General features: G+C 52.8%; 1 protein-coding gene across 2 annotated transcripts in view; it reads left to right on the top strand.

Annotated features, from left to right (window-relative positions):
- SGSM1 (small G protein signaling modulator 1) overlaps window positions 1–23,583 on the top strand; it is a 72,965-nt gene that overhangs the window by 8,967 nt on the left and 40,415 nt on the right. For both annotated transcript variants that reach the window (XM_040250967.1, XM_040250968.1), the window contains exons 3-5: window positions 15,308–15,383; window positions 19,528–19,690; window positions 21,835–21,987. In XM_040250967.1, the coding sequence (XP_040106901.1) occupies window positions 15,308–15,383; window positions 19,528–19,690; window positions 21,835–21,987 (392 nt within the window). The remainder of the gene's footprint in view (window positions 1–15,307; window positions 15,384–19,527; window positions 19,691–21,834; window positions 21,988–23,583) is intronic.

Consider the following 23,583-nt stretch of genomic DNA (forward strand, 5'->3'; position numbering starts at 1 on the left):
CCTACTGTGTGCATATGTCTGCCCGGTCAGAGATTTCTACTCTGGGGTGTGCAAACCCCGAAACTGTATGAACACTCTGTACTTGTATGGAGAGGGTATCCTCCCTTCTCCTCAGGACCTGTAAAGGATCCACAGCCCAAACACTCCAGTACGGTAGGTGTTCTTCACTGTGGTTTTAAATAAATCTTCCACCAAGTTTATAGAAGAAAACACCCTACAAGGTGCTGGGATACAAAGATGACTACAGTACAGTCCCCCGCCCTCCACACGCTCAGAAATGAAATGGTGTCTCCTAATTTCTAACCCAGCGAGTCTTCTAATAATCATAACAACCCCTAATAGTAATCATAGTGAGCACTTATTGGGCACCTACTGTATTCCAGATTGGCACTGTCCAGTGTGAACGACTAGTCCCATGTGCCTACTTACATTTAAATCAAGTAACATTAAATTTAAAATACTGTTCCTCAGCCTCACTGGGTACCTTTCGTACTCAATAGCCCCACATGGCAACCATACTGTATTGGACAACGCAGGGATGGAGCATGTCCAGAAAGTTCTATCATGTTCTAGACAGCATGCTAAGTGCTTTATATCCATTGATGTATGTAATCTTTAAAAAATCCTTAATGAACAGAACCTACCCCTGAGGCAGGGATGTTGTTGTTGTTGAGTCAGTAAGTCATGTCCAACTCTTTGCGACCCCATGGACTGCAGCATGCCAGGCTCCTCTGTCCTCTGTCTTCAGAGTCTGCTCAAATTTGTGTCCACTGAGTCAGCGATGCTATCTAACCATCTCATGCTCTGCCGCCCCTTTCTCCCTTTGCCTTCAGTCTTTCCCAGCATCAAGGTCTTTTCCATTGAGTGGACTCTTCACATCAGGTGGATAAAGTATTGGAGCTTCAGCCTCAGCATCAGTCCTTCCAATATTCAGGGTTGATTTCCTTTAGAATTGACTGGTTTGATCTTCTTGCTGTCCAAGGGACTGTCAAGAGTCTTCTCCAGCACCACAGCCTGAGGCACCGATTTTTCGGCACTCAGCCTTCCTTAGGGCCCAGGGCTTACATCTGCACACGACCCCTGGGAAAGTCATAGCTTTGACTGTTTAGGGCCCATTATCATCCCACTTTACAGATGAGTGAACCAAAGCACAGAGGGAGTGAAGTGATTTGCCCAAGGTCACAGAGGTGGTAAAAACCGGGATTCTAAGCCAACCCTTAAACACAGTATCTCACTGCTTTTCCTCCCAAGGTTTGCTGGAGGTGGCTGGTCCATTTTCTGGTCCACAGTGTGTGTGAACCATCTAGGAATTCCATTTCTTACTTTCCTGTGGCCCCTACACCCCCGAATTTCGGGCCGCCGCCTCCCAGAGAATCTCAGCACCATCTGGAGTCTGTGCGCACCTTCCTCATCCACGAGGCCCGTGGGTCTGCAGAAACAGGGAGTGTTGCCAGGGGAGCCGCCACACACAGTGGGCAGGGCACCCGGGAGAAAGCTGGCGGGGGTCCAGGGTGTGAGCTCAGGATGTGAAACACTTGGGCCCTTTCCCCTGGGGACGGGAGGCAGTTGGGCAGCTCTCTTTAAGGCTCCTCTGTCTCCATCATTGACTGGGTATAGGAGTATTGGCTGAAAGGACATTTTCCCCAAGGTGCCCCCTGGCAAGTGCTCTTAGCATCAGGCACTGGGGGAGGCTTCTTGTCAAGGCATGTCTAGGGCATCCATGCAGGGCTTCCGGTTGGTGGGAACCCCATTCTCAGCCCCAGAACACCTCTCCTTCCAGGCCTGGCTAGCTGGCTGGCCAGTCCTCCGACTCTTGGGAAAGAATGCAGGTTTCCTATTTATAGGCACTATTTATAGCACACCAGTAAACCATTAACTGGGGCCAGGCTGGCAGCAGGCTGGGAGAGGCGCCTGCTTCTCCTGCAAGCCCCACAGCCACCTTTAGGGTCGTTAAGAGAGGAACCCTCCCTGAGTCTGAAGACTCGCGTGCGACCATCTCATCGTTAGTTTGTCTGCTCGCTCCCGTCACACGGATGGGCCCCCAGAAGGATGCCCCTGGGGCTTTACCTTCCTTACTTGTGGATGTGGCAGGCAGGATGGGAGGATGTGGGTGGGGAGGGTGAGGCAGGTCAGTCCTGGAACTGCAGGTGAGAGAGAGTCCAGAAAAGGAAGCCTTGATCCATTCCCCGTGGTAGCCGAGGTCCTAGCTGAGGTCTTCAGACCCTAGCTCTGCGAGACCCCGAAGGCCCCCTGTGGCCCATGCAGACTGAGGGTGCGGAGGAGTGCCTTAGCCTGTCTGCCCAAAAGCTGGAACCCCTGCCAACATCCTCCATGAGCAGCAGAGTGAGGGAAAGACATTTTTTTTTAAAAAAATAGACTTTATTTTTAAAAGCAGTTTTAGGTTCACTGTAAAAATTAAGTGGAAAGGACAGAGATTTCCCTTATATCCCCATCCCCACTTCCCTTGTGGGCTTCCCTTGTGGCTTAGCTGGTAAAAAATCCACCTGCAATGCGGGAGACCTGGGTTTGATCCCTGGATTGGGAAGATCCCCTGGAGAATGGATAGGCTGCCCAGTCCAGTATTCTGGCCTGGAAAATTCTATGGGCTCTATAGTCCATGGGGTTGCAAAGAGTTGGACACGACTGAGCGATTTTCACTTTCACTTTCCCCACCCCCACACGTGGACAGCCTCCCCTATTATGGACCCTCCACCACCAGAGTGGGACATTTGTTAACAATGAATGAACCTACACGAACGCAACATTGTCACCCCGAGTTCATAGTTACATTAGGCTTCACTCTTGGTGATGTACATTCTGTGGGTCTGGACCAGTGCGTAAGGACACGTATCCACCATTAGAGTATCACACAGAATACTCTGGTGCATGCGTGCTAAGTCTCTTCAATCGTGTCCAGCTCTGTGACCCTTTGGACTGCAGCCCGCCAGGCTCTTCTCTGCCTATAGGATGCTCCAGGCAAGACTATTGGAGTGGGTTGCCATGCCCTCCTCCAGGGGATCTTCCCGACCCAGGGATCGAACCCCACATCTCTTATGTCTCTTGCATTGGCCGACGGGTTCTTCACCACTGAGCCACCTGGGAAGAATACTCTCAGTACCATAAAAACTGTCCGTGCCCTGCCTGCTCATCTCTCTCTCTCCCCTCAACCCCTGGCAACCGCCGATCCTCTTACTGTCTCCATAGTCTTGCCTTTTCCTACTGCTAAGGCGCTTCAGTTGTGTCCAACTCTGTGCGACCCCATAGACGGCAGCCCACCAGGCTCCCCTGTCCCTGGGATTCTCCAGGCAAGAACACTGGAGTGGGTTGCCATTTCCTTCTCCAATGCATGAAGGTGAAAAGTGAAAGGGAAGTCGCTCAGTCGTGTCTGACTCTTCGCGACCCCATGGACTGCAGCCCACCAGGCTCCTCCGCCCATGGGATTTTCCAGGCAAGAGCACTGGAGTGGGTGCCATCGCCTTCTCTGAGAACGTCCTACGGGTGGAGTCATACCGCGTGTTGCCTTTTCAGATTGGCTTCCTTCATTTACTAATAAGCATTTCAGCCTGGACGTTTCTTTTTGTGACTGTGATTCACCTGGGGAACCGATGAGGGGCAGAGAGAGGGAGCCAGGAGGTAAGCTGGGAGAGGTGAGTGATGGAAGATGACGGCCGAGGCAGAGGTGGAGCTGGCAGGCGCTGCTGGACCGCGGCCGTGCCAGTGACGCTGGGCTGCACCAGGCTGAGGGAGCAGGTGCCTTGTCCAGCTGGCTGCTGGGATCCCCACCGTGACCTGGGACTGCAGGGCAGGAGACCTGGACTCAGATCCCAGCCTCTTCACAGGCCCAACGATCTTTGTACCTCCCAGGTCCACCGCTTCCTTGGGAAAATGAGAATAATAACAATAATACCTGCATTATTGTGAGTCTCTGGGCTCACTTTCATAAAGCACCTACCCAGCGTGCAGGAAGCATCTGTATGTGTCTGTTGAACAAATGAATGCGTCTACTGTGTGCCAGGCTTGGTACAGGGCAGAAGGTCATGGGTTTGAATCTCTGCCCTGCCATTTGAAAACCTTGTGCTTTGGGGAAGTCGTTTAGTCTCAACGAGACTCAGTTTCCTCATCTGTAACATGAGGAGAGTGATTGTGCCCATTTTTCCGAATTACCACAAGGACTGGATGAGATAAACAGTGCCAGGCACAGTGAGGCCCTTATGAGTAAATGTTGGTTGTTCTTACATAAAACAGATGCGCGAAGCACCTGCTGTGTGGCTGCTGTTATGTTCAGTGCTCTGTGCTGAGTTGTCTAAGTGTTTATGTATATTTTGGATATTAACCCCTTATCAGTCATATCATTTGCATATATTTTCTCCCACTCTGTTTAGATTGTCTTTTTTGTCTTGTCGATGGTTTCCCTTGTCGTACAAAAAGGGATACAATTTAAGTATCAATTTAAGTTTAATTAGGCCCCATTTGTTTATTTTTGCTTTTATTTCTTTTGCCTTCAGAGGCAGAGCCAAGAGATACTGCTATGGAACGTATTATCTTATGCCCGTGAGGCAATACCAACACAAATAGTAATGTGACACTAATATGAATAGTACTCACTGTACCGATGGGGATGCTGAGGCTCAGAGAAGGGACACGGTTTGCCCAAGATGATGAGTGTGTTAGCTGGGATCTGAATCCTGGAAGTTCGATTCCAGAGCTCACGGATGGGCCGTGGGTGTCATTCTGTGTGTGTGTGCTCAGTCGTGTCTGACTCTTTGCGACCCCTTGGCCCACCAGGCTCCTCTGTCCATGGAGTTTCCCAGGCAAGAATACTGGAGTGGCTTGCCCTTGCCTCCTCTGAGGGATCTTCCCGACCCAGGAATCGAACCCGCCTCTCTTGCGTCTTCTGCACTGACAGGCGGGTTCTTTACCTGGAACAGGTGGGGATGGGCAGAGCATCACAGCAACTTGAGGGCATCTCAGGAGGGAGTGAGAAGCTCATGTTACCTGGTTCCAAGTCTGAGGATCTGGCTGGTTTTCCAGAGCTGGAGATGGAGGTAGGAGGTAGGGTGTCAGGTGGAGAGGACTGCGGAAGCCAAGGTCAGCTGGTGGGAGTCACGTGAGTCACCCGGAAGGAGTGCGTGTGTGACTGGGAAGGGACAGGATTTGGCTGGAAAGGAAGGTGGGGGCCACATGGAAGCGGTCACGATTTGCAGGGCGGTCCCATCCAGGTCCAGCCCCCACCTCTGTGTCTGTGCTTTGGAGCTTCCCAAAGTATTCCCGTCCCTTCCCGATCCCCCACCAATCAGGCCGGTTCCAGCCCCTCCCGCCTCTCACCTCCTGCGTGCCCCGCCCATAACAAGTTGAAAAATGCAGACCCGCCAGCTATTTCCGTGTAGTGCTTTTCCCTGCCACACCGTCCGTACATCTGTTCCTTCTTTGAGCTCCAGGGCGCCTCTGTGGGGGCAGTAGCAGAAGGAAGCTTTTCCCCTCTGCTTTCCAGTTGGTGAATCTGAAACCCAGAGAGTTCATTTCCACTTGTACTTCAGAACTTGAGCATCACCTCCTCCAGGAAGCCCTCCCTGATCTCCCCACCTCCCCAGTTTCCTTGCTATTTGTTCTCATAGAACCAAGTTTTTTCGCTGCAGAGAATTGGTCTCACTTCACACTGGTTGGTGTGATTTAGTCAACGTCTTTCCACTCAGCTGGACTGTGACCTCCATGAGGACAGAGACTGAATCTGCTCGCTGCCTGATGCCAGACGCGTAGGAGGTGCCCTATGAATGTTGAGTGAACGAGTGCGTTTTGGTTCATGTGATCCATGCTGGGAAGGCAGGTGTCAGCGGAATGTGGAAGAGGCGCACTTATCCCTGCTTGGGATATGGAGAGTCCAGGAAGGCTCCCAGGAGGAGGGAACACCTGAGCTGAAGCCCAAGTTGCAGTTAGCAAGCTGGAGTGTGCATGGAGGGGCATCTGGCAGAAGGCACCACGTGGGCAAACCATGGAGGTGAGCCCATCGGGTGGCCTTTGGGGACCCACATCCAGGAGTCAGTTGTTCCAGGCAGGATTTACAGTGTTTGCATCTTGCTCTCAGCATCCGGAGTGCCTGCAGAGGGGCCCAGCCCATCCACCACTCACCCCCTCACCCCAGTCATCCTTGAGGGGGCCTCTGTGTCACTCCCCTCTTCTCCCCACTTTCCCCACATGCTGAGAGTTATTTTTAAAACCACCTCGAAGGCCCTCCAGGCATCCTAATTTAGCGGTCCTCTCCACTGTGAGTTTCTTGCAGAGTAGAGTCAGGCTGCTTGGGGGCCTTCATCTCAGAAGCTGATGCTGCCTCAGTATTAGTCACCCGCCTGCACGGCCAGGCACCAAACCCCTGAGACCCCAGCTGGGGTGGGAACGTTCCTCGCTGGCCTCCGAGGAGCAGGTGGCGGCTCCAGGGGTGTTTATTTAGGCCTCCTGTGGGCCACAGGCACTGCGCTGGGTGCTGTAAACTGGGGGTCCCTGTTTGTGGACGGCTCTTGAGCTGAGAGGGCTTTCTACATTACAAAGAGCTGTAAAAACAAGAGACTCATTAAGACCATAGGTGGCTGAAAAGAGGTTTGCCAGATTTAGCAAATGAAAATTCAGAACGCCCAATTCAATTTGGATTTCAGGGAAAGATTAACGTTTTAGTAAAAACATGCACCATGTACTCTTTAGGACATACTTATGCTAAATATACATTTATCTGAAACTTACATTTCACTGGTTAGCCTGTGTTTTACATGGCAGCCTTGTCCCAAAGCCTGAAACATTTGCTGTCTGACTCGTTATAGAAGAAGTTTGTCAACCCCAGACTTACACAAGAGCAAACACGATCCATCAAAAGGGCTTAGGACACTGCTGGAACCCAGTTCCATAAGCACTGGATGCTGGTATTAGTGTTATTAATATAATCAGAGTGATCACCAAATATATATCGAGCTGCTTGTCCAGTCACTGTCCTGGGGGCTCAAGGTTTACTTGAGCAGGTAAATCCACAGATGTTTAGTGATGATCAGGCCCTGATGAGTTCTAAGGTGCCACATACGACGCTCTATTTTAGGGCAGTTCTGAGCACTGTGCCTGTTTTGTCTTTGGAATCTCCCCATAGCCCTGTGAGGTGGGGCAAAACATCGTCCCCATTTCACAGGTGAGGAAACTGAGGCCTAGGATTCCCCCAGCTAATGGCAGAGCTGGAGTTTGACCGCAGCCTGGTGGCTTCAAGCCCATGTTCTTATGTCACTAAAGTGCCTCCCTTTACACCGTGGCAGCTGTGTGCTGGGTCCCACTTAAAGCCCCCTGCCTGTATCTTCCACAGCCCTTAATGACAATCCTGCATACTGGGCCAATGATTCCCACCAGGGGCTTGGAGGCGGTGGACACAGCACAGTGTGGGGAGGCAGGGAGGAGGAGCAGGTGATCTGGAGCCTGGCAGGGCTCCAGGTGGGCAGCGTGAGAGTACCTGGGTGTGGGCAGGTGGCAGGTGTGAGGAGGAGAGAGACAGGATGGCCTGGGGGCCCCCCCAGGAGCCCCCCTTCCAGCTGTGCAGACTGGCCCGGATTTCCCTGCCTCCCTTCAGAGATGAATCCTCCTTTTATGCTGTTTAAATATTTGCAGGTGGAGGGAGGTTGGGGTGAAGGAGGGCGGGGCATTTTTCTGAGTGGTTGCAGGTGAGGCCAGAGGAGCAGGGGCAGCTGCTCCAGGCCTGACGTGGGGGAGGGGTGGGGCCAGGCCACAGCCAGAGCAAGTTGAGGTTGCTCGCCCGAATAGAGCTGAAAGGGCCTCCTAGTTCCTGCACATTCGCTGAGTAACTAACCCTCATGAAAATCCACCCCAGGCCAGGCAGTGAACCTGACCATCACTGTTATCTCAAGAGTCACTACTGTTTGTAGAATCCCTATATGTGCTAGGCACTGTGTCCACTATCTCATTCAAGCCTCCCGTTGGCCCTGTGAGGTGGGGGTGCTAAGACCCCCACACACACCGTTTTCCAGATGGGGAAGCTTGTCCAGCGTCAGGCGGGCAGTGAGTGGCCAAGGGCTTGGCCACAGGTCAGTGCCACCTCCCTAGCTCTTAGCCTCTCTCACCTGTCTCTGGACATCCTATCCTTAGATCTGAGAATCTGGTTCCAAAAGGAGCAAGCTCCCCATCTTTGGAGGAATGCAAGCTGACATTGGAGGACTCCTGAGAATGGAACTGGAGAGGGATCGCAGCTTCCTGACCACTGTGACCTTTGAGGTCCCCCCCGCCTCTGAAGGGTCCCCACAGTGGTTAACAGAGTCACGTCCAGTGAGCCAGGTCTGCTGACTCCTAGTTCAACGCCTCTTTCCAGCCCCAAGTTGGGAGACACCGAGGAGTCCCACCTCACAGATTTCTCAGCGCCTGACCCACGACTGGGCAAGGCTGGAGGCAGGGCTCCAGGACAGGCTGTCAGGCAGACCTGGGTTCAAGTCCTGGCTGTGTGACCTTCAGGCAGGTCGTATAAACTCTCCATGCCTCACTTCATCCATCTTTAAAGTAGGGGATAATAATGGTCTATCGATTAAATCAGCCTTTCTATACAGTTCACCTGGCACTTAGTAGGTACTGTTAGTAAACATTTTCTTTAATAACAAAAGCAGAATAATAAAAGGAAAATAACAAAAGCATTTGCTTCACAGTGGCCTCTGGCTTCTGCAGAGAGAGATGAAGTATTATTAGAACAAAGGCCCTGGGTCTGTCCAGGCACTCCCCTAAGGGCTCAGGTTTTCCTTGGGAGAGATGAACACTGAACAGGTTCACGTAGTGATGATCCACAGATCCACAGATGTGAGTGACGATCAGGCCCTGAGTCTGAATCCTGTCGCCTCTTCATGGCCTGGGTCAGATTAGTTAACACTGTGTGTGTGTATCAGTTTCCCCATCTATATATAAAATGGGAATAATTTGGGAAATGGCCTCCTTAAGGTTGTGTTTACAAAAACAGTCCCCAGAACATAGCAAGCGCCCCCCAAAAAAGCGAGAATACACTTTAGTGCCATAAAGCTCCTACTGTGTGTTGGCCCGGCCTGCCCCTTCACCAGCAATGTCCCATTTAATCCTCAGCGCAGCCCTGCGGGGTGACAGGTTCCACTTCACAGTTGAGGACGCTGAAGTGGCAGCAGGGAGGTGACCTGACCGCGCCCACACAGGACATTGGTGGCAGAGCCAGGGTGGGAACACGGGCCTGTGCGGCTCCAGATCAGTGCCAACCACAGCCACAGCCTCCGTGCCGCCAAGATAGGGCATGACTCCTGGGCCCAGGCTTGGAAGTCATACTGGATGCCAGGATGCCACCCTGCCACCCGCACTGTCTCCACACCACCCTGTGGTCCTTCTGAGCTGTCTCCCTCCAAAGTGGACCACACTCAAGACTATGTCTGGCGGCCTGAGAGGGGGAAGGTGGTTGAGAGTTTGACAGGCCCTCTGTGCCTGCCAGGCCCTCTTCCCCCGCCCATAGTGCTGGTCAGTCCTCGGGGATGGTCTCCCCCAACTCATGCAGGAGTGGGCAGCAGCTTCTTTCTTCCCGCTGCAAGACCATGCCCCCTTCTGCAGGATTCTCAGTGGCCTTCTTGGGCAGGCTCCCACGGCATTGCCTTTTCATTTCCTCCCTGGCCTCCGGCTATCGGCCTGCTATTAACTTCTGGGGAGACGCTCTAGCCCACAGCTGGGAGCCAGCGGAAGTGGGGAGGGGTCTTTACTCACCAGAACCCCTCCTTCAGGCTGAGAACTCCTCGGTGCTGCGTTCTCCCCTCCAACCCCCCCGCCCTGGATCCATGCCCAGGGCGCCTCCCTGCAGCCAGCTTCCTGACTGTGTGACCTCAAGACCTGAGTTTCAGGATCCACAGCTGTAAGCAAACAGTCTTCTCTGCTCCGCAGATTTTGAACTTGAAACAGGGCATGTGTGCAGTCAGGGTGCCGATAGGAAGCAGATGGCTCCCCCAAACCGAGGACATGAAGATGAATTTAATAAAAGGCTGTTGAATATGGCGAGGAGAAGGATGCTGAGAGACCACAGGAAGCGTGCAGCACTCTGTGATATTAACATTGGGGAGCCAGGAGCCACCACTGCCCCCAGCCTGATCAGGGTGTGGGAGAGGCATTCCCAGAAGGGGCTTGCTGTGTGGGGAGGGTCCCTGGACACAGCCGTGACTGCCGCGTCTCTTCCTTGAGGATTTGGGGGCAGTTCCGTTTTATATCCTCCCCCACCCTTCCCTACTCTCTCCCACTCTCCGTCTCCATCTCCTTAGCTCCTCTGTGCAGTCTGAGCCTGAAGAAGATCGCTTGGGGGTCTGATATCCACCCCGGGGTTTCTGATTCAGTAGGTCCAGGGTGAGGCCGAGCGTTTGTATCGGTAACCAGTTCTCAGCTGGCACCGGTGCCTCTCGGCCCCTCCTGGAGCAGCTCTGCCAGTCCCCACTGCATGTCCCTGGGGCCTCTCTTAGCGTGTGGCTCTTAGGATTAAGGGCCCCTCCAGCCCAGGACTGTCTGACTCCATCCCCTCGGCTCTCCCTACCTCGAGCTCAGCACCCAAGGGCTGGTTCTCCTGACTCCTGCCCAGATGAGTTCCCTTGCGTTTGTATCATTTGCAACTTGTCCCTGGAGATTGCTGTCCAGATGCGTTGATGGGAGGTCAGTGCTAAGATGGAGGTCAGGATGCAGGAGGTTTACGGGGGCCTGCTCTTGGGGTCAGCTCCAGGGGAGGTGAGGAGGAGCAGCGGGAGTGGGTGGAGGGAGAAGTTGGGCCCCGAGCTGGCCTCCGCGGAAGCCCCCGGCAGCCCCCACCAGCCCCGTGGGGAACCGGGAGCACCCCTGTGAGCTGTCCCGTGTGAGGGCAAGGATGCCGGATCTTCACAGCCACAGGCATCATTCCCTGTATGGCAACCCCCCAACCAACCTCGGGAAGGAGCGAGACTTTGGAGGGGCTATCTGTGCAGCTGAGGTGACCCTGTTCTGAGGGGCCAGCAGCTCTCCCAGCCTCCGATCCTCATGGGATCCAAGTGGTGCCTTGTGGCAGCTGCCACATCATCAGAACCTTCTCACGGCCCACCCACCCCTCTCCCCGCCCTCCTCTCTCTGTCCCTGAGGCCCAAGGCCCCTGCACTCCACACTCTTCCTTCCTCTCCAGCCCCAAACCAGAAAGCCCTCTAGCTAGCACTCAAGTGCACAGAGCACCCCCCCCCCGTCCAGTTTTTTTGCCCCCAGAGCAAAACACCTGCCCACGGTTTTGCTACCAGCGGACCTCTGAATCTTCATTTTGCTTGGCCAGGCCCTCCTGCAGCTCCAAGAAGTAAAAGCACCCCCCACCAAGGCCCCACCCCGCTTGCACTTCATCGATATTACCTGCCACGTGCCATGGGTCGGGATGCCCCAGGCCTTCCGGAGAGAGAGGAGGATGGCAGAGGTGTGAGTCTGCTCAGGCTGCCATAAGCAGGGTACCACATGCTTGGCAGCTTGAACAGCAGGAATGCATTTCCTCACAGTTCTGGCGGCTGGAAGTCCAAGATCAAGGTGTTGGCAAGACGGGTTCCTTCTGAGGACCTCGAGGGACGGGTCTGTGCTGGGTGTCCCCCACTGGCTGCCGATGACAGTCTGCTCCCTGTATCTTCACATGCTCTTCCTCTGTGACTGTCCGTGTTCAAATTTCCTGTTCGTGTAAGGACCCCAGATGATAACAGATTCGGGCTCGCTCTGAATGTCCTGATTTCCACTTAATCACTCTGTAAAGATCTCATCTCCAAATACCGTCACGTTCTGAGGAACTGAAGGATAGGATTTCAAGATACGTATTTGGTGGGGGGCCAGGGAGGGCCACAGCTGAGCCTGTAACATTAGGGGAGGCGGCAGTCTAGAGGACTGGAAAGAAGGTGACAAGGAAAGGGAAGGGAAAGGGTTTAAGGCATCCTGAGCAGGTATTTGAGGTCAGAGGGGGAAACCACAGCCCTGAGGGGCGGTGCCAAGCTCAGGGCACCTCCTAGTTGTTGGCCGAACCAGAAGTCAAAGCTGAGGGATTCTTCACGTGTCCTCAGGAAGCTCAGAGCCTCCTTTTGTGGAGGGAGCCGATGGGCCTGGTCGTCTCTGCACTCACCGTGGCGGAGGAGGCAGCGGGCAGCAGGGTCCCCGCGTCAGAGCCACTCCAGAGGGTGACCGGCAGATGGCCACGTCCAAGGAACAGGAGGGCGTCGGCAGGAGGGCTGTGACTGCTTAAAGGGCAGCCAGCCCTCTCTCTGGAAGGAGCTGGGGCCTGCCATGGCATGGGACAGTCAGGCTTTGACCCTCCCCGCCACCCTGCCCTTCCCCCGCAAGAGCTGTCCTGCTGCTAAAAGAAACACACCAGGCCTGCAGAGCCGAACGTTCTTGTGCTCAGTCGGAGAGCTGCAAAAACACGCCCCTCCTGTGTGTTTCTCCTTTGCTCTCTGCTGTCCCCCACACAGTACTCTGACACCAGACGTGTGGGTTTTCCACACAACAATTCTCTGACACTACCTGAGTGTCCTATAGTTAACTCAGTTCTGACACCATCTACCCAGGGGTGGCATCAGATCCTACAGGTTAAGGGCCCAGTCCCATAATACTGACCCCCATCCCCTGATTTCAGGCACCGATCACAAATTTCAGGCTACTCCTTGTACCTCTGGCAGACTGGCTGTAGATCAGGGTTCCCAACTCCTAACCCCATCATAGTGCAAGTCTGGATTTCAGCGGATGAATTTTGGAGGACCCTGAACTGCCCTTTGCAAAGGAGTGTGCTCCCTCCTCCATCTCAGTTTCCTCCTCTATACAAGGCGAGGGTGTTACCGTGCCATTCTTGCACTGATCCAGAGAGGCGAGGCAGGTAGGAGAGAGCTTTGGAAGCAGTGATACACGCAGGAACTATAATTCTTGCTCTTTCTGTCCACCTGCTTGCAACCCTCCTTTACACACCGTGCAGGCTTCCCCTGGTGGCCGTGTTTCCCCTGGGAGGTTAATTTTGGTTTTCTTTTTGTTTTGGTTTTACCTGTATGACGGCATGTTGTAGAAGGCGCGCAACCACTGGCGTGAGGTAAACCTGGATCCAAGCCCTGAATCCGCTCACCAGCTGTGTGACCTGGGGCGGGTTACTCTACCTCTCTGTGCCTTTGCTTGCTCCAGGGATCAGTATGCTGTTGCTCTATGTACCCATGACTGTAGTGACTGGAGAATTCCCTGGACAGAGTCCATGGGGTCGCAAAGAGTCAGACACGGCTGAGCGTGTTTTGCATAGTAACAAGAAAGCTTTTTTTTTTTTTTCCGCGACTAAAATATTCTACCAAAGCAGAAAGTCAGTCATAATCCTTCAAGTCGTTCATTAGTCAAACACAATTTTACTGAGCACCAGCTGTGTGCTGGAGACACGGTTGTAAATCAGGGAGACATGGAGTGCTTGCCCTCATGGGATCCCCAGCTTGGCGAGGGGGGACAGGTGCTAACAAAATCAGCATAAATCTGATGGGTGTTACGAAAGCAGCCACTGTAAGGACCTCAAGCAAGGAGATTTAACCGAAACAGCTGATGTTTCCGCCAGGATCAGAATTAGCAGTGAAGGAGGCCAAAGGCGAGGCTCTAGGCAGGGCAGTACCTGAGGAATTACAGCTAGTAGCTGGAGGGGCTGGAGAAGGCAACGGCACCCCACTCCAGTACTCTTGCCTGGAAAATCCCATGGGCGGAGGAGCCTGGTAGGCGGCAGTCCGTGAGGTCGCGCAGAGTTGGACGCGACTGAAGCGACTTAGCAGCAGCAGCAGCAGCAGCTGGAAGGGCTGAACCCAAGCTGAGAAACGCAGTTACAGGTTGGAATCCCAGCTCTGCTCCTTCCTAGCCGCGTGGCCTTGGGTGGCCTAGCTCATCTTCCTGAGCTTGGTTCCCCCATTTGGTAACGGGGCCAGTTCCACAGGCTCGGTTAGCTAGGGTTCAGGCTTTGAAATGCCACTGGCAGAGCCCGGCTTGGAGCTTGCTGGCCCGGGAGGTCGGGAGCTGTTGACTTGGCCGTGTGAGGGCAGGGGTGGCATGCCAGCTTGGATGGGCACTGCCACGTGATTTTCCAGAGAACACGGCCAAGGATGCTTTGAGTTCTGTCGTCTTCTCCAGGAGGCAACCAGAAAGAAGGGAAAGGAAGGGTGCTGGGAGCCTGATACTGCACCCAGACCTGTGTGTGGATGGGCTGGCTGCGCTGAGTTTGGGTGGCCCTCGGGGCAGCCAGAAAGGGGGCCCATCGATGGGGGTGGATTCCAGACTCCCACGTCAAGCCCTGCTGACGTTCAGTCTGGGACCAGGCTTTGATATCATCTCTTCCCACCTTCTCAAGGTGGGAAAACTGATGACCCAGAGGGGAGAAACGTTTTGCTTAAAGTACTACAATGACTCTGGGGCCAAGAATCCAGCAAAGCCGAATGGGCGTCCAGGCCACCAGAGGGTCACCTCCGTGAGCAGAGGCATGACTGCCCTTTCAGTGCCGTGTCCCCGGTGCCTGGCCCCTCACAGGTACTCAGTGAGCATTGATCGACTGAGGGCTGTAGTGTGGAGAACACACAGCCTGGGGACTCAGACCCATCTTGAAATCTGTCTCCACTCTGGGCCAGGTCTGCCTTTCTGGGTGAATTTCTACATGTTGCTGAGCTCAGTTTCCCAAAATAGGACCACAGGTCCAGCTGGTACAGGTACCTGAGCAGGGATTTATCTACCGGATCTCAGGGCTGATATTTCATATTGCACCCCCTCCCCCCCCCAGATTTTTTTTATATATATTCATTTCATTCACTCATTCATCCACTCAGAAAATATTTGTGGAGACCTACTATGTACCAGGCCCTGTTCTAGGCTCCGTGGATACAGCGGTGAACAGGGCAGATGGGGCCCTGTCCTCCAGGAACTTGTATTCTAGAAGTTGGAGACAGACAGTGAGCAAAGAAACAGGGCAGGAAGTACCGTGAAGGAACTATAACGAGATGGAAGAAGCTGGAGGCGGGGTGCCTTAGGTTGCGTAGACGGGGGAGGAGGTGATACTTCATGTACCATCTCAAAAGAAGCCCAGTCTGCAGAGAGCCTGAAAACGAATTCATCTCAGGGTGACGTGTGGGGGCAGCAGGACCCACAGGCCTCAGCCCTACAGAAAACTCGGGGAATGCGAGGAGGGAACGCAGTTACGGAACCGTCCCAAGCAACCCGAGAACCCGCTCGGGGGGCGGGAACAGCGCAGCCGCCCGCGGGGCCGCTCCCCAGGTAGAGCGGGGTCTCACCCTCCAGCGCCTCTGCCTTCCAGGTGAAGCAGATCATGGAGGAGGCCGTCACACGCAAGTTTGTCCACGAGGACAGCAGCCACATCTTCTCCTTCTGCGGTGAGTCGGCGGCCCCGGGCGGCCTTGAAAAGCGGCTTTCTCTCTGTGGGCTGCCCCGGAGCCGTGGCAGCTTTCTTTGAGCAGAGGTCCCCAAAGGTCGTGCTTTCACTGCTTCGTACCTGCAAAGTGTTTTTCAGATTCCAAAGGGACTCCATTAGGGAATTTGGAAGTAGGGAAAAGATTAGAGAAGAGATTAGGAATGACCTCTGTGCTCCAGGAGGACTTCCCTGGTGGCGCAGAGGTTAAAGCATCTGCCTGCAATGCGGGAGGCCGGGGTTCAATCCTCGGGTTGGGAAGATCCCCTGGAGAAGGAAATGGCAACCCACTCCAGCATTTTTGCCTGGAAAATCCCATGAACAGAGGAACCTGGTAGGCTACAGTCCATGGGGTCACAAAGAGTCGGAAACGACTGAGCGACTTTACTTTTACTTTCACCCTCTGTGCCCCAGGAACGGGTAATCACGGTGGACACGGAGAGATGCCTCCCCTCCTGTGGGCTCCGTTCACAGCGACCCCACCCCAGGCGACCGGGAGGCTTGCCTCTGAGGGATGGGTTCCGCGTCCTTTCCTCAGCCAGGTAGAGAGACAGGACGGATGGGGACTTGAAGGAATCAAGAAGCGTGGACACTTCCCAGGGGATGGCTCAGCAAAGCAGGCAGGCCTGGGCTCGGAGTGTGACTCAGCCCTCTCCCTCTCCTTGAACCTGTGAGGCCCCCCGCTGCCAGGTTCTTACCGCACCTTCACAATGGCTAGAGCCACGCACGGGCCCTGCGTGTCCCTGACGTCAGGATTCAGCACATATGCAGTGTGTACGTATATGTGGGAGTGTTTCTTCCTCCCCGAAGACCTTTTAACCTCATGATTGTGGAGTGTCTCTCCACGAAGGACAAGCTATCATGCCCCTCTCACGGTCTTGGCTCCACGGAGGGGCCCATCAGCTTCCGTCCAGGTGGCTGAGGACACCGCCCATGGGCCCGCAGCCATCTGAGCACACGCCACAACCTGGGAAACCACAGATGTCAGTTCTGCTCTTTGGCTGCCCAGCTCTGCTCAAACCCCGTCTCTGCCACTTCTTTGCTGGGTGACCTTGGGCAAGATCTTATTTTTTTAGGTGATATATCTTTAAGTATATAAATACAAATGAAAGTGAAAGTTGCTCAGTCGTGTCTGACTCTTTGGCACCCCATGGACTATGCAGTCCATGGAGTTCTTTCTCCAGGCAGAATACCAGAGCAGACAGCCTTTCCCTTCACCAGGGGATCTTCCCAACCCAGGGATGGAACCCAGGTCTCCTGCATTGCAGACAGATTCTTTACTGGCTGAGCCACAAGGGAAGCCCTCCCCCCCCCCAAAAAAATATATATACACATACATAAATTATATATTTGGCCACACTGCTTTGCTTGTAGGATCTTAGTTCCCTGAGCAGGGATTGAACCTGGGCCCATGACAGTGAAAGCACTGGTTCCTGGACCACCAGGGAATTCCCCCCAAAATATTTTATGTATGTAAAAATACATATATACACATGCCCATATACACACATATGTATATGGAAATATATATCTCCACCACTTCATGGGAAATAGATGAGGAAACAGTGGAAACAATGTCAGACTTTATTTTGGGGGGCTCCAAAATCGCTGCAGATGGTGATTGCAGCCAAGAAATTAAAAGATGCTTACTCCTTGGAAGGAAAGTTATGACTAACCTAGATGGCATATTAAAAAGCAGAAACATTACTTTGCCAACAAAGGTCCATCTAGTCAAGGCTATGGTTTTTCCAGTAGTCGTGTATGGATGTGAGAGTTGGACTGTGAAGAAAGCTGAGTGCCGAAGAATTGATGCTTTTGAACTGAGGTGTTGGAGAAGACTCTTGAGAGTCCCTTGGACTGCAAGGAGATCCATCCAGTCCATTCTAAAGGAGATCAGTCCTGGGTGTTCATTGGAAGGACTGATGCTGAAGCTGAAACTCCAATACTTTGGCCACCTCATGTGAAGAGTTGACTCATTGGAAAAGACCCTGATGCTAGGAGGGATTTGGGGGCAGGAGGAGAAGGGGACGACAGAGGATGAGATGATTGGATGGTATCACCAACTCGATGGACATGAGTTTGGGTAAACTCTGGGAGTTGGTGATGGACAGGGGGGCCTGGCGTGCTGTGATTCATGGGGCCACAAAGAGTTGGACACGACTGAGCAACTGAACTGAGCTGATATATAAATATAGATATAGATCCCTGGCTTTCTTTTTTCTCCTGGACATTGTTATTTGCAAAAAACTTAATATGCATGTCTGTTTCAGGGCTTGCTAGCATACCTACCAATTAAAGACCTAGAAGATCAAGACTTAGAAGATTTTAGCAAGTGATAAAAATCATAATAATTCTCTAACTCCGATCAAAGTTCAGGGGTGAGAGAAACATGCCAGCATTAAATGAGGCCTGAAGCATGTCCCTGAGGTTCCCTTTGTCCGTTGTTCCTTATGAGCCATTGTCAAAAAAAAAAATGGAACGATGTCCACCAAGCTGGACTAGGTCATGAATTTAATCAGTGTAAGCAAAATCGAAGCTATTTTAAAGATCATCACCCAGGATATTTTAATTCAATGAGCAGATTAGGCAGTATGTGAACAGTCTTTCAAAGCCAAGTCATTGCCGACAGCAGCAGCAAGAACAGGACAAGCAATCACCCCAAAACTTCTCAGCATTTCTCCTTACACGTGGCATGGCCTGGCCAGGCTCTTAACCCTGCACGTGCTGGTATCCTCCTCTGTGAAACGATAGTAACTAGAACACTGGCCCCATGGGTTTCACTACAGGGATTAACACTGGTCTGATGCCCAGCAGGTGCCCAGTAAGAGTAAGGAGTAGCTCTTAATAAGCTCACATTTTCCCATAGTCATGGATTATGCTCCTAGTGCATACCAGAGTGAGTTCCTAGGCTGCTGTGTAAGACAGACAGTCAGAAGATAAAGGCTGCTGAGGGACTTCCCTGGTGGTCCAGTGGCTGAGATACCACGCTCCCAACGGAGGGGGCCCAGGATCGATCCCCGGTCAGGGAACTGGATCCCTCATGCCACAGCTAAGCGTTCACACGTCGCAAGTGAAGATCCCGGGACAACCAAATAAATACATATTAATTTTTAAATTAAAAAAAGTTAAGGCTGCTGAAAGTATCAGATATGTAAGATAGAGGCCATCAGAATGGCGTGCACAGGGCCTGTTTCTTAAAAGGGAACAGTGAGGGGCAGAAAGGGAAAGTTATTTGTCTGAGGTCACACAGCAAGTTAGTGGTAGAACCCAGGCTACACTCGGGGTCTCTTGTTTGAGGAGGGCTGGACAGAGCCTCCAGGGGAGACACAGAAATGGGAAGATTATGACTGAAACCTCTCTTCAAAGGCCCTTTGTGGAGGCAAAGATGTTGTGAGCACACCTTGGGCTCAGACGGGGGTATGAATCCCAGCTCCATCACTTATTTGTTGGGTGGCCCTGGCAATTCATTTCACCTCTGGGAGCCTCAGTTTCTACATCTGGAAAACGGGGATGGTTTTCCTTTCTGCCTGGCCATGGCAGAGATTGAATGTTAGCTGTTACTGAAGGCACAGTAATGACATCAGTGTGGTTCTTTTAACTGAATTAAGCTAGGCGGTCGCGCAGTCCCGGCTCGCCTCCCTCAGCGAGAGGAGTAATAGCTAACCTTCATGAAGCACACACACGTGCCAGGCTCTGAGCAAAGCTCTTTCCATGCGTTTTTCCCCATCTTATCCTGACAGCAACCTTATGAGGTTCATGCTATCCCATTTTACAGATGAGGAAACTGAGACGTGCAGAGGGGAAGTGATTCCCCTCACCCCGTCACACAGCTGGTTAGTGGCCAGGAGAAGATGTGAACAGAGGTGCTCTGACCCGGGGCAGCAAGCGTGGGTTCACCTCCAAGCCCTCTTGCTCCCTTCTGAGGAGCTGGACGGTGGAGAGGCATACAAGCTTTTCACTATGATGCGATCATAGTGATGCTATCATGAAAGTTGTGACTCTGGGGGCCCCAGACCTTCAAGGCACCTGTGTGTGACCGAGAAAGCCCAGAGCCAGGCTGGGCGTGGGGGGGTCATGGGCGGGGCCTGCTGACCGCGGTGTCCCTGCAGCGGCCGTGGAGGCCTGCATCCTGCACGGACTGCGGAGGCGGGCGGCTGGCTTCCTGCGCAGCAACAAAATCGCAGCTCTCTTCATGAAAGTGGGCAAGAGCTTCCCGCCGGCCGAGGAGCTGAGCCGCAAGGTGCAGGACCTGGAGCAACTGATTGAAAGCGCGTGAGTGCTGAGCACAGGGTGTGGGCTGGGGCGCCCCAGTGGACAGCCAGTGCTCCTCCCTGGGCTCCGCAAGAGCCTGTGCCTCCCAGCACCCTCTCCACTTTCCATTCTGCTCCTCAAAGCTGCCAGGGCCTTTCGTGCCCCAGGGCCTTTGCACATGCTCCCCCTCCACCCAGTTCACACCCCTCACCTTCCGTGGTGGTTCCCTTGTCATCCCCAAGGACGGCAGCGTTCTCTACCTAGTAGTGAATTCTAACCCTCGCCCCATTTTCTCTTTCGTATCACTCTGCTCATTCTCTTCCCAGTTGTTATCACCACCTGTAATTTTCCATTCATTCATTCACTGTTAACCTGACTGCTATCAGTCTCCCCCACTGACCTCTGAACTCCTTGAGGACAGGCAGCTGTACGTGGGCTGCTCCCCATTCCGTCCCCAGTGTCCGGGACAGCACCCAGCACCCGGGAAATGCCCAGGAAACGATTGTTGAATGAGTAAGTGCCCACTGAGCCAGGCCTGTGCCAAATGCAGGCAGATCGAAGTTTAATATAACCACATGGTCTCCATCTGCATGGATCTGATGCTCATGGTGAGGCGGCCATTTATAGGGGCATTGTCTTAGTGGCTCATGGCCTGAAAATGTGTAAATGAGTGCCTCCCACCAGAACCACCCCGAGTCCCAACTGCACAACCAAGCCCCCCAACCTGGAGCCTGGTCAGGGGTGGCAAATAGGTTTCATCCCCAGTTGGTGCTGGTGGCTGTGAGGTGGAGAGCTCTGGCTGTAAGGCCAGAGCTCATTGCTTTTACAAGAGCCCAGAGACCAGCAGAGACCTGTCTTGTGGAAAGTTCTGGAGCTGTGAGTGGGCTTCGTGGGAAAGAGTGCATGGATTGATTAGCCACATGTGTTACGGGCAAGAGAAGGGAGAGGCAGACAGGCATGCCACGTGTCTGCCCTCGCTGCCATGAGTGGCCACTCCACTTCCCTGGGAGAGAGATGGCCCTTTCCTTGCCCTTCAGACCCTGCCAGCCCAGGGCTGCTGGCCAGAACTGCACGAGGGGCAGCACTCTGGGCTTGGCATTGTCAGTTCCCCTTCGGAATCTGACTCTTCAGCCACCTGGTCTTTAGTCCCTCTGCTAAATTCCCGGGTGTCTGCTGATAGCTTCTTAAAGGGGTGGATTTCCATGGACCTTCCATAACATCGGGAGCAACTTTCTAATGGAGAAATGAGAGATGTCCATTCCCGGGGCCCATTCACTCATTTTTGCAATCATTCTTTTATGGACTTATTTACTGAGCCCCCGTACACGCCAGGCACTGTGCTGGGCCCTGGAGATACAGGCGTGAAACAGGGCCAAAGCTTGCCATGTGGTAGACTCTCGGTGTTTTATTTAAAAAGCAGTTGAATTGCATAATCCATGCCTTTGAGGTCCCATTGTGGAGGGGAAGACAGAGAAGTGAGCCAGAAGTTAAGCTGCAGAGATCCAGGGAACACAGAGGAGGGGCCCCTCCCAGCTTCAGCTGGCACATGAGGGCTTCCTGTCGGAGGGGGTGCCCTCCCTGAGACCTCAAGAGTGAGTAGAGTTCAACCAGATAATAGAGTGGGGAGGGAAGCCAGAAAGAAGCAGCAGCTCAGAGAAAGTCCTCAGATGAAAGCTTGGCAGCTTCAGGGATCTGCAGAGATCTCTGGTGGGATCCTGGGGTCAGAGGCAGGGAGTGGTAAGGAGGTGGCTGGAGAGGTGGACAGGGGCAAGGTTGTGGAGTGCCCTGCTTGTCGTGTTATAAAGCTTGCTTCTCCAGAGCAATGGTGGAGCCTCCAAAATGAGAGAAGAATCCAAGACTCTTCTTGGCCAGCACTCCTTTCCAGCTGGGAGAGAGAAAGTAAGAGCGAGAGAAATTTCAGTATGAGAATCTGGCCCACCCATCACCAGTGTATGAAAGGGTCAGTTTTACCACGTCTTCACACTCGCTGGGTGTTGTTATTTTTTCAACTCTTTTCCCATTCTCCAGGAGCAGTGTGGGTTCCTGCTGTTGTTCTAATTGCCGTTCTTTCATTTCTTAGAGAAGTTGGACACTTTCCCATTTGCATATTGATCCTGTTGGATTTCCTCTGTTGTATCTGTTCTCTTTCTTTGCTGGTCTCAAAGGCGAAATCAGATCCAGGGCCTCCAGGAGAATGTGCGAAAGCTGCCAAAACTGCCCAACCTGTCCCCACTTGCCATCAAGCACCTGTGGATCCGCACAGCCTTGTTTGAGAAGGTCCTGGACAAAATTGTTCATTACCTTGTGGAAAACAGCAGGTGAGTTGGGAAGAACACAACACTTGGGTGCGCTCTGCTTCCACCTGCTGGCCATCTTGGAAATTGCGCCCTCGCTCACAGAGCTGCTTTCTTTTTGCCCTCCTGATATACACTGGATTTGAAAGTGACTAATAAGGACCTCTTGGTTGTTTGACTCTAAACCAGCCAAGCTTAGAACCTTGGGACGACTTGGGTGCTTAATAGCAATGCAGGATCTTCAGAATTGGGGTGGGGTGTAAGAATCTTGCAGTCTTAAGAGATGTTTCTTTTCCCATGAGTTAAGCCCACAGTCCATTCACTGTGTGACCCTAGGGGAGTCATTTAGCTTCTCTGTGCCTCTGCTGTCTCTTCTGGTGAATGGGGCAGGATGGGAATTGCTGCCACTCTGGAGAAGAGGCGAGAAAAGGAGTTAGTGAGTACACAACATTTTGGAAAGGCCTAGGGGTATTTTTTACATTTTCTCTCCTAGCTCAGATTGGCCTGGTGTAGAGGTTTTATGGGGTTGCACAGTGTCGGACACAACTGAAGCGACTTAGCAGCAGCAGCAGAGGTTTTATAGTGTGAGTCCTCCTGGCATGCATTCACCTGTGGATTTGTTTACTCATCCACTAAATAATTAATGAGCATTTACGATGCCAGGCACTAACCTAGATGTTGAGGATACACTGGTCTTGCCTGTCATGTTAAGGAACTTGGATATTATGAAGAGAGCAGTGAGGAACTCCTGGCAGATCTATGATCTGAGAGTCCTCTTGGTCAGCACTCCTTTCCTTTGCCCATTTGCTAGGAAAATATGTGTGAACGTGCAGAGCAAAGCACTTCCCCTCACGAAGCTCGCATTTAACAGGGAGAACAGGCCCATAGTAATCGTGATAATCTGTGATGAGTGTGCCAGGACGGATGATGGGTGGCGATTAGTTTCCTCTGGGTAGTCAGGGAAAGTGTCGTGGAAGATAGGACAGTCAAACTTCAATTTGAAGGGCGTGTTAACCAGCAGAAGGGTGTGGGGAAAAGTGTTCCCAGTGGAGGGAACAGCAGGCACAAAGGCCCGGAGGCTGGGGAGGAACTGAAAGAAATTCAGGCTCCAGAGCTCCAGTTAACCTCTTCACCTTCTAGTAATTTATAGCACCTCTCTGCCCCCTGCCTTGCTGCGGGTCCAGGGTCTATGTAGTTACTGCCTTTGGCATATGAGCTTGAGTTTTCCTCCTGAAAACATTGGTGATGTTTATTTAGTGGTTTATTAGAGTAGCTTATTTATTTATCTTTTAGTTTATTAGGGCTTCCAACATGGCTCAGATAGTAAAGAATCTGCCTGCAATGCAGGAGACCCGAGTTCAATCCCTGGATCAGGAAGATCCCCTGGAGAAAGAAACGGCTGCCCTCTCCAGTATTCCTGCCTGGAGGATTCCATGGACAGAGAGCCTGGCGGGCCCCATTCCATGGGGTCACAAAGAGTTGGACACGACTGAGCAACTAAGACACAGAGTAGCAATACCAACGCACTGTTTCTTCATTAAACAGTTTGGATTTTAGATCCACACAGAATTGAAACAGTAGTACAGAGAATTCTTGCCTACCCTAAGTGTTAACATCGTG

The sequence above is a fragment of the Oryx dammah genome, unplaced genomic scaffold (assembly GCF_014754425.2).
Source record: "Oryx dammah isolate SB20612 unplaced genomic scaffold, SCBI_Odam_1.1 HiC_scaffold_12, whole genome shotgun sequence".
Taxonomy (NCBI): Eukaryota; Metazoa; Chordata; class Mammalia; order Artiodactyla; family Bovidae; genus Oryx; species Oryx dammah.